Source organism: Melozone crissalis, unplaced genomic scaffold, assembly GCF_028551555.1.
Source record: "Melozone crissalis strain CALT ecotype California unplaced genomic scaffold, PUWL_Pcris_2 ptg000247l_1, whole genome shotgun sequence".
Classification (NCBI taxonomy): Eukaryota; Metazoa; Chordata; class Aves; order Passeriformes; family Passerellidae; genus Melozone; species Melozone crissalis.
In genome coordinates this window covers 1,229,551-1,240,127 of record NW_026536006.1, presented here as the reverse complement: position 1 = coordinate 1,240,127, position 10,577 = coordinate 1,229,551, and the positions used below count along the sequence as shown (strand labels likewise).

At 57.3% G+C, this 10,577-nt stretch overlaps 1 protein-coding gene across 1 annotated transcript; it reads left to right on the top strand.

The window, feature by feature from the left end:
* The first annotated feature begins 880 nt into the window (after positions 1-880).
* On the top strand, positions 881-6,546 carry PLPBP (pyridoxal phosphate binding protein). Its single transcript, XM_054294411.1, has 8 exons — positions 881-976; positions 2,123-2,230; positions 2,978-3,013; positions 3,534-3,609; positions 3,906-4,040; positions 4,141-4,283; positions 4,684-4,782; positions 5,044-6,546. Exons 1-8 carry the CDS (start codon positions 881-883, stop codon positions 5,179-5,181), a joined length of 831 nt encoding a protein of 276 aa, XP_054150386.1. The 3' UTR covers positions 5,182-6,546.
* The last annotated feature ends 4,031 nt before the right edge of the window (positions 6,547-10,577 follow it).

Sequence of the window (10,577 nt, the reverse complement as noted above, 5' to 3'; positions counted from 1 at the left end):
CTTCCAATGTTACCATCAGGGTTTGTGGATGGAATTTAGTAGGAGATGTTTGCAGGGGAGGATTTTGCAGAGGGAAGGTCAAGGGGACTGGGGGGCTCTGGGGTGCTGGGGGTAGGGCTGGTTCTCCTTTTCCAGTGAGGAGGAGGAAGGTGGAAGAAGGAATCCCAATTCTGTCAGCGCCTGCTTTGCTGTGGAATGAGCAAAACCACCAGACTGAAGCAGCAAACACCTCGGATTTGGTGAAGTTCACAGAAAATCCTTGTCGTGCTTTACCAGACAAAGGGCAGGAACCTTCTGGGTGTTTTTTAGCCAGCTGTGTCAACACTGGATCTGCAGAGGGCCGGTGAAGTTCTGCACATTAAGGCAAATATTTGAGTTAATGTGTTCCAGCCGGCGCTTCCCACTCTGCCCCGGGAGCTCCTCCATAAAGCCGGGCCTTGTCCCGGCCCCTCCGGCTGCTGTGGGGCTCTGGCCGCGCTCCAGGCGCTGCCCACACCTCAGGCAGGGCCTGCGGGACAATTCCCGTTCCCTGCTGCGCTTCCGTGACGCCTTTTCCCCTCAGAAATTGAAATTGAGCCCCTTGGAGGCGGCTCCTCATGCCGCGATAACAACATCTTTGGGGGTGGGACCGTGGCAGCGCTCGCTGCTGTTCCTGCGGGCACGGAATGATTTGGATTTGTCACCAGAACCCAGGGAAGGGAAGGGAAGGGAACAAGCGAGAGCCGCCGTCCCTTTGAGCCGCCATGGCGGCCGCGACCTTCCCAACATGGCGGCTTGGCCCCGCCCCGCCGCTCCCATTGGCTGGCGGCGCTGTCGAAGCGATCCGATTGGTGGAGAGCGGGGGCGGGGCAGGTGTGTGGCGGAAGTGGCGGCGGGGGGGATGTGGAGAGCGGGCATGGCCGCCGGGGACGGGTTGGGTCCGGCGCTCCGCGCCGTCACCGAGCAGGTGCAGCAAGCGGCGGCGCGGCGGCCGCAGGTGAGCCCCGGGGACACGGGGGACAACCCGGCGGGACACGCGGGGCGGGGCCGCTGCGGCTGCGACAGACCTCAATCACCATAGGGACGGGCCCGCGCTGTGGGCACAGGTCAGCGGTGACCGTGGGGACAGGCCTGTAGTGCCACCGGGACGGGTCCTACCGTGGGGACAGGCCTGTAATGCCACCGGGACGGGTCCTACCGTGGGGACAGGCCTGTGGTGCCACTGGGACTGGTGCCACCATGGGCACAGATCACTGGTGACCGTGGGGACAGGCCTGTAGTGCCACCAGGATGGGTCCCAGCATGGGGACAGGCCCACAGTGCCACCGGGACGGGTCCTACCGTGGGGACAGGCCTGTAGTGCCACCGGGACAGGTCACTGGTGACCATGGGGACAGGCCCGCAGTGCCACCGGGACTGGTGCCACCGTGGGCACAGACCCACAGTGTCACTGGTATGGGTTCCAGCGTGGGGACAGGCCCACAGTGCCACCGGGATGGGTCCCACCATGGGTACAGGCGCTGGTCACCATGGGCACAGACCTGCAGTGCCACCAGGATGGGTCTCACCATGGGGACAGGTTACTGGTGACCATGGGGACAGACCCACAGTGCCAGTGGGACTGGTGCCACCATGGGCACAGACCCGCAGTGCCACCAGGATGAGTCCCACCATGGGGACAGGTCACCTGTGACTGTGGACACAGATCCGCAGTGGCACCGGGACTGGTCCCACCATGGGTACAGGCTGCTGGTCACCATGGGCACAGACCCGTAGTGCCACCGGGATGGGTCTTACCATGGGGACAGGTCACTGGTGACCATGGGCACAGACCCACAGTGCCACTGGGATGGGCCTTACCATGGGGACAGGTCACTGGTGACCATGGGGACAGACCCGCAGTGCCACCAGAACGGGTCCCACCGTGGGCACAGCTGTTCACCGTGGGCACAGACCCGCAGTGCCCAGGGCCAGCACACCGGGTTGTGGCCGTGCCCACCCCCAGCAGCGGAGCCAGCCCCGCTATCGCGACAGCGCTCCCTCCTGTCGCGCCGGCACTCCCCGCCAGGGCCGGGCTCCCCTCGCTTCCCCCCGGGGCTGGGCTGGGCTGGGCTCCCCGTGCTCACTGTCCGTGCTCCCGCAGGGGCTCCCGGCCGTGCAGCCGCGGCTCGTGGCCGTCAGCAAAACCAAACCAGCAGAGATGGTGATGGAGGCTTACAGCCATGGGCAGCGCAGCTTCGGGGAGAACTACGTGAGTGGGGGGGCTGGGGAGGGTTTGGGGGGCTGGGAAGGGTCAGGGCTGGGAAAGGGTTGTGGGGCTGGAAAGAGTCAGCAGGGCTGGGGAGGGTCAGCAGGGCTGGGAAGGGTTGGGGGGGCTGGAAGGGGTCAGCAGGGCTGGAAAAGGTTGGGAGGCTGGAAGGGGTTTGGGGAGCTGGGAAGGGTCAGGGCTGGGAAGGGTCAGGGCTGAAAGGACTGAGAAGCTGGGACAGGGTCAGCAGGGCTGGGAAGGGTTGGGGGGCTGGGAAGGGTTGGGGGGACAGGGTCAGCAGAGCTGGAAAAGGTTGGGAGGCTGGAAGGGTTTGGGGGGCTGGGAAGGGTTGGGGAGCTGGAAAGGGTCAGCAGGGCTGGGACAGGGCCCCTGCAGAGGGCACAGAATCCCAAAATCATTCCAAGCCCTCCAAGGGCATCAAATCCAAGCTGTGCCCCATCCCCACCTTGTCACCCAACCACCTCCTGAGTCCTTCCTTGGACACCTCCAGGGATGGGGACTCCAGCACCTCCCTGGACAGCCCTTTCCAGTGTTCAACAACCATTTCTGTGAAGAAATTCTTCCTGAAGGCCTGGGCCAGCTCAGTTTGGGTGGCTCTGTGGGTGACACATCATTCCCTGGCCTCGTGTTTGTGAGGCTCAGCTTGGCCCCAAGATCACACAACCCAAAGACACCAATTCTCTGCCTGCTGTGGGTTTCACAGAATTTAATTCTCCTTCACTCTCCCAGGTTCAGGAGCTGCTGGAAAAGGCATCAGACTCCAGGGTAAGCACACAGTTCCCTTCATGCTTTTTTACCATGTATAGCTGTGTCCTGGGAGCTGCTCAAAGTCCTGGGCTTTGTTAGGGATTTGGTTGGATCCTTATCTGTGCAGATAAATGCTGGGGTGGGTTATTCTTGGCTCAGTGCCTCTGCCCTGCTCCCCCTCCTGCCTTGCTGGCTCCATCTGCCTCAGTCACGATTTGTCTGCACAGAGCTCTGCCTTTTGTGCTCTCTTTAGGAGAAGCACAATCCTTGCAGAAAAAAAAAAAAAAAAAAAAACATGTAGCACTCAGTTTGGGGAAAATATCATTTTATGAGTGTTGCACAATGTTCCCATGGACAGCAATCCCTGCAGCCACAAACCCATCCCTGTCCAGGCTCAACCTCAGCACAACCACAGGCTGAGTCTTCAGGATCAGAAATTGGGTGTCTGGTATTTGGTTGTGGGCAAACTAAGACTGAAGTGCTGAGTGGGGGGAAGAGGGAATTGTTGTTCCAACCTGAGCATTCCCTCTGCTTTCAGATTCTCTCATCCTGCCCAGACATCAAGTGGCATTTCATTGGCCACCTGCAGAAGGGCAATGTCAACAAGCTGATCGGTGAGTGCTGCTTGGTTTGGTGTGGGCAGTGATCCTCCAGTGCTCAGGCGTGTCAGGGAGGGTCAGGATTTCACAGAAAGGCTCTTCCCCCAGAGGGTGCTGAAATGGGCACAGCCCTGAGGCTGCCAGAGCTCCAGGAGGGTTTGGATAATTCCCCAGGATGGGATTTTGGGGTGTTTGGGCAGGAACAGTTGGACTCAGCCATCCCTGGGGATCCCTTCCAGCCCTGAAACAATCCCCATGAACTCCCAAACAATCCCATGCCAGAATTCCCTCAGGCTGTGTTCTCTCCCCAGCTGTCCCAAACCTGTTCATGTTGGAAACAGTGGATTCTGTGAAGCTGGCAGACAGAGTGAACAGCTCGTGGCAGAAAAAGGGATCACCCCAGAGGCTGAAGGTCATGGTGCAAGTTAACACCAGCGGGGAGGACAGTGAGTGGCTCTTGGTGACAAATGCCTGCCTTGGCAGGGAACTGAGACAGGCTGGGCTCTGAGAGCAGAGCTGGGCACTGATCCCCCTGTGCTTTTGCAGGCAAGCATGGCCTTGCCCCTGGGGACACCACGGCTGCTGTGGAGCATGTCATCAACAAGTGCCCCAGCCTGGAATTCGTGGGGCTGATGACCATTGGCAGCATCGGCCATGACCTCAGTAAGGGGCCAAATCCTGACTTCCAGGTAAGGTTTCCTCAGAGGAAATGTCATTGTGGGCTGATTGCTGCCTGTCCCAGTCAAACCAGGGCAAGTGAGGCTGTCAGGAGGGAGGAACACCTTGTGCAGAGCCCTCAGTGCCAGTGCCAGTGCAGGTGTGAGGCTTCTTTCTGCAGGGTGTTGCTCCCAGCCATGCTCTGAAGTTGCAGCCAGGATTTTGGAGCCCCAGGTGAGGTTTGAGCCTCCTGTGTATTGTCAGTAAATCTGGGCAGCCTCCAGGCTCTGTTATGGTGCTTCCATGGGAAGTGTGAGAGCTGCAGGTCCTGTGTGGAGGAGACATCAGGGACAGGCAGGAACCAGGATCAGTGGAACAGAGCCGGTGTGGCTGTCCAGGTGTGTCACCTCTGCTGTCCCCTGTGCCCTGCAGGTGCTGCTGTCCCTCAGGCAGGAGGTGTGTGAGAAGCTGAACCTGCCCCTGGACAAGGTGGAGCTGAGCATGGGCATGTCCACAGACTTCCAGCACGCAGTAAGTGTGTTCCTGCCCCTTCCCTGGGGGGACAAACATGCCTGCACCCCAAATTCCAGCCCAGGTGCCACCCAGACAGGCCTCTAAGGTTTCCCCTTGGGTGAAGATCCCAGTGCAGCTCTCCTGGTCCTGGGGGAGATTCCTGGCATCAAATCAGCCCCTGGGTGTAGCTGTGGGTGCTGAGTCCATGGGGAACCATCCTGTGAGAGCTGTGGGGTGCTGGCAGCCCTGCCCTGAGCTGCTCCTCTCTGTCTCTTGCAGATAGAGGTTGGATCCACCAACGTCAGGATCGGGAGCACCATTTTTGGAGAGAGGGATTATTCCAACAAAACCACTGGAGGCAAGGCTCCTGCAGGGGGTAGAGGCCAAACAGAGGCTGTGACAGTGCAGGGCCACTAAAGGGAACACGAGTGGCCTCAGCAGAGCAGAGACCTCACTATGCATTTTACCTCCCTCCGTGTCGGCACCCACCCTGATGGTGAGAGGGAATTCCTCAGAGCCGGGGCCAGAATGCCTCATGATCATTGTGATTCTAGAGTACCCCTAAAAACTGGAGATCTGCATAACCAACAAGGAGATTGAGGGTTGGAAGTGGCTGTGGTGTCTTGGTTCCTCAGGGTCATCAAGGACAGAGGCTTTGGGGTAACTGGGCTGGACAAACACACACCCAAAGGTGTTTGTCAGGCTGGAGTTGCTGCTGAGCACGGTGGGTGGCACTGCAGCAGTGCTGGTGGTTGTTTTTGCTGAGGACTTCATTCAATACATGATGATCTTGCCAGAAACCTGTAAATGTTCCCCCAAATACAAGTTTTGCCCGTGGGGTGGTCACACAGGAGCTGGGATGGGGCCCAGGAGAGGCCATGGGGAAGGGTGAGTGACAGGCACAGGGGACTGAGGAGCTCAGCTGCCACTGTGAGTTCATGCTGTGAGGCTTTGGCTGCACATCACAAGTGTGGGAGTGACTTTTCAGCTCAATTTTATCCTTTTCAGGCTGACACTAACTTTTCCCATGGCTGCCCAAATGTGGAATGCTTTCCCCCCTTCCCTTCCTTTCCCCTCCTGTGTTGTTGGGAATTATTTTCATCCTGCCTGGTAGCTTTGCTGCTGGTTTTTGGTCAGAATGGGGGTTTTCTGCCAGCTTGCTGCTGCTTTCCAAGGTGATTCCCTCATGGTTTGGTGCCTGTGCCATCCCCTTTACACCTGTGTGAGGATAACAGTGCTTGGCTCAGGGCAGAATAATTCAGAAAAGGAACTTTTATTGTCTCACTGCATTCTGGGTTCCTGAAAAAAAATCATTTGGCCACTGAGAGAGCTTCTAGGTTGTGTCTTAACATCCTCTCCTGCTTTTGGAAATGGGAAATGGGAAATGAAGTTACTTCACTTGAGGTGTGAGCAGAAGCTCCTGCCTCATCCTGTGTTGTTCAGCCAGTCTCACAACCCATGCCCCAGCTGATTTTTGGGCTTTTTTTGTCTGCTGAGAGGAGGAGGAGAGCTCGGCTGCCAGCAGGACCATCCTCCCCAGGCTTTGCTCTGTGTGCTCCGTGTGGTTCCACCTCGCTGTTGGTTTCACTCTCTCTAAAATCTGAATGTAAATGAGAAGAGAACTCCACCCCCAACCTGTCGTAGCTCCGTGGTTTAGAAGCACCGAGGGGTCGGGGCCGCCCCCCTCGGCTGCACCGTGTGTGGTTCATAGTCCTGTAATAAACAGTGCTCAGTGCAATGCCATCTGTGCCAGCTCAAAAACTATTAAAGATGTTATTTTTATGTCGCAGCGTGGTGAATAAAATGCCCTGAGCTGCCCTTGGAGCTGCTTCCCCAGCCTGGGGCGGGGAGAGGAGGGTGAAAAGTAGCTGAGATGGGGCTGGCAGGGAAAACGAGGCGGGTTTGGATCAGGATGGGTCAGAACTCGCTGTCGTGTGTCACAAGCTGTCCCCGCAGGAGCCCCTGGGTGGCGCTGCCCGCCCGGGCACGGGGCCCGAGCCCCAAAATCGCCCTGTGCCCACCTTGCTCAGGTGCTGAGACCCTCGGGGGGCTTGGGGGGCTCGGGGATGCGCTTTGCCCAGGACACCCCTCCAGGACACCTCTCTGGGGTTCTCCCGTGGCCATCAGGGACAGCCTGGGTGACTCTGACAGTGTTCACAGGGATCTTAGGTTGAGGGAAGAGATGAGGATCTGACTCCATGTTTCAGAAGGCTTGATTTATTATTTCATTATATATATTACATTAAAACTATACTAAAAGAATAGAAGAAAAGGTTTCATCAGAAGGCTGGCTAAGGATAGGATAGGATAGGATAGAATAGAATAGAATAGAATAGAATAGAATAGAATAGAATAGAATAGAATAGAATAGAATAGGAAAGAATGATAACAAAGGCTTGTGGCTCGGACAGAGAGTCTGAGCCAGCTGACTGTGATTGGCCATTAATTAGAAACAACCACATGAGACCAATCCCAGATGCACCTGTTGCATTCCACAGCAGCAGATAACCATTGTTTACATTATGTTCTTGAAGCTTCTCAGGAGGAAAAATCTTAAGGAAAGGATTTTAAATTAAAAGATATCTGTGACAGGTGACAGCCAGGGGACAGCCCGAGTGTGACAAACCTCTGGACAGGAGCACGGATCTGCGACAGCTTCTGCTCCTTCCCCAGCAGTTTCTTCTCCCACCCCTGCAGTTTCCATCTGACTTTTCTCATTGTGCACAGATTGTTTGCCCTGCTCCCCACGGCTCTGAGGAGCAGAGGGCGCTGCCCCGGGGCACATCCCGGGATGGGCAGGAGCGGGGATGCGGCATCGGTGGCACCGGGCACCTGTTGGGGGCACAGGGCTCAGACCACCCATCCCTTCAGCAGGGCTCACCCGGCAGATGGGAGCTGCTGGTCACTGGAGAGCAGCCAGAGGATGAAAGAGCTCTGAAAGAGCCCTGAAAGAATCCTGAAAGAATCCTCGGCCTCGGGATGAACCTCGGCCCCCGCCCCCGGCTGGGTTCGCGTCCAGCCCAGCCCCGGCAGAGGCAGCTCGGGCTCCCCGAACCATCCCTGCCTTGCAGGACTCTGCCACCCTCGTGATTTCCAGTGGCCAGCAGTGCTGGATGGCCCCAGCGGTCCCCAGAGGTCACCACAAGTCCCTTGGGTGGGGATGGACCAGGCTGATCCCCCAGAGCCTCGGCACTTCACATGTTCCGTGGTGAAAAACCTCCTGGGGGCTTGGAGCATGGCCATGGGCAGGTTTGGCTGATTCTAGGGAGAACAAACCCCTGATGGTTTATCCAGCACCCCTGATGGTGCTGGACAGGGTAATTTGCTGCTGCTCCTGGGAAATGATTCATCCTCACCCTTCGGGAAGCACCAGGGCCTAAAGAGCAGAGATGGGGAGCTGGGATCAGCTCCTTGCTGCTCCTGGTGGGAGCTGGGAGAGCCAGAGCAGCTCAGATTTGGCTGATTCTAGGGAGAATAAACCCGTTGATGGTGCTGGACAGGGTGATTTGCTGCTGCTTCTTCTTCTTCTTCATCTCCTGGGAAATGATTCATCCTCACCCTCAGGAAACACCAGGGCCCAAAGAGCAGAGATGAGGAGCTGGGGGTCAGCTCCCTGCTGCTCCTGGTGGGAGCTGGGACAGCCAGAGCAGCTCGGATCCCCCTGCAGCCCTTCAAAGTGGGAAGTGTGTTTATTTCTGGGAAAAACTTCCTGGGAGCTTGGGGCACTCCTGGGACCTTGGAGCACACCCATGGGCAGATTTGGCTGATTCTAGGGAGGATAAACCCGTTGATGGTGCTGGACAGGGTAATTTGCTGCTGCTCCTGGGAAATTATTCATCCTCACCCTTGGGGAAGCATCAGGGCCCAAAAAGCAGATGGGGAACTGGGAATCAGCTCCCTGCTGCTCCTGGTGGGAGCTGGGACAGCCAGAGCAGCTCGGATCCCCCTGCAGCCCTTCAAAGTGGGAAGTGTGTTTATTTCTGGGATATCGCCTTTCCGGCAGGAAGGACGGCCACTGCCAAGGTTTTTATTGGATCCCAGTGAAAGGAACTGAGAGAGTCTCGTGCTTGTTGTCTTTCCCTGTGCCTGCAGTTAAGGGGGATTTTTTACCTTCGAGTGGGAGGGAGGGAGGGACACAGGGATTTGGCATCCAGCACCGTGGAGATGGAGTTTCAAACCCTGCCTTGTCTCCTGGGCTGGAAGCATCAGGAGGGGTCAGGGCTGGAAAAGCAGGGAGAGGGGCTTGGAAGCACTTGAAAGAACCTGAAGTCTCAGGCTCAAAGCATGTGGAAAGTGTTGCTTGAGCGGGGCTGGGGCAGGGTATTCCACACGTCGCAGCTTGGACAAGGTTCTCACTGTTCTTGGAGGGAGTTTAGAGGCTGAAATCCTGAAGGGCAGGCACAGCAGCGTGATTGCTTCAGAGTGTCATGGATGCAATTCCAGTGCTGGGGCTCCTGCACACTCAGATTTCTTCATTTGGGGTTCATGCAGTGAAAGGAGGTGGCTGATCCCAGTACCCTGAGGAGTTTTGGGGTGTCCCTGTGTGGTGCTGTGCTGGGTGTGTGGTGAGAGACTCCTCTCCCTTGTGGGAATGCCCAGGGGGAGCAGCAGGCTCCAGCCTGGAGCTCATCCCCCCCAGGCCACTCCTGCTCTGGGCAGTGCTGGAAGGGGGCTTTGGGAGTGTCACAGACACCTTCTTATGGAAAACCCTTTCCTTAGCATTTTTTCCTCCTGAGAAGCTGGGAGGCCTCAGGAACAAAATGCAAACAATGGTTATCTGCTGCTGTGGAATGCAACAGGTGCATCTGTGATTGGTCTCATGGGGTTGTTTCTAATTAATGGCCAATCACAGTCAGCTGGCTCGGACAGAGAGCCACCAGGATCGTTGGTGCTGCACAGGACAACCTCGGGACAATCCCACCCTGTCCCTGAGACCCCTTGAGCCAGGGGTGTCCTGTGCCAGGGCTCCCTCCTGGGGCAGCGTCATTCCCCAGGCAAGGAAAATTCTGCTCAGTGGAAAAAAACGGGAAGAAAAAAAAAAACAACAAAAAACGGAAATACGTGGGACACCTCATTGTCTCTCAGCAGCAGGATGATGATGCCGCTCTCCAGGGCTCCACAGCTCATCCCTGGTGCCAAAGTGGGAGGTCTGCAGGGGTGGGAATGGCCATGGAAGAGCCCTTGAGGCCACAATCCTTGTCCCTGCCTGGGTGCCTGGGGCAGGAGCACATGTGGGAGCAGCCTGGGCTGTGAATTGAGCAGTTCTGGTGTGATCTGAGCAGTTCTGGTGTGATCTGAGCAGTTTTCTGGGTATGAGCTGAGCCGTTTTCTGCTCCCCGGCGCCCTATTCTGCCACGCCGGGTCCTAATTATTCAAAGAAAGGAGTAAATTTCTTTTCCCCTCCAGGAACTGTTGGTCCTGGAGAGAAACCGCATTCCCAGCGTCGTCTCGTCGTCCTTCCATGACCCTTCCCCTCCTCTCCCTCCTGGCACGGGGTCCCTCAGGCTTCACTGCCGCCTTTTGATCCCTTTTGATTCGGCGCTGCAGCGGGGAGAAGCCGAGCCCCGGGGCGGCCGGGAGGGCTGCGGGGACGTGGGAGGGAGGAACGGGAAGAAAAATATTGAACTTAGTGAGAAAAGCAGCGAAGCAAACAGGGAAGCCGAGGGGGGAAGCAGAGCGGAGGCTGGGAGGGGACAGGGCAGCGTGACCACGGAGTGAACTGAGAGAGCTTCTCCACAGGCTTTGGGACAGCACGGAACTCCTAAAAAACTCACAAAAAGAGCTCCTGGGTGGGGGGCACTGGGCTCTGCATC

Coding starts and splice junctions, on each gene's coding strand:
- PLPBP (XM_054294411.1), top strand. CDS start 881: ATGTGGAGAGCGGGCATGGCCGCCGGGGACGGGTTGGGTCCGGCGCTC. Junction 2,231..2,977: donor GCAGCTTCGGGGAGAACTAC/GTGAGTGGGGGG, acceptor TCACTCTCCCAG/GTTCAGGAGCTGCTGGAAAA. Junction 3,014..3,533: donor AAAAGGCATCAGACTCCAGG/GTAAGCACACAG, acceptor CTCTGCTTTCAG/ATTCTCTCATCCTGCCCAGA.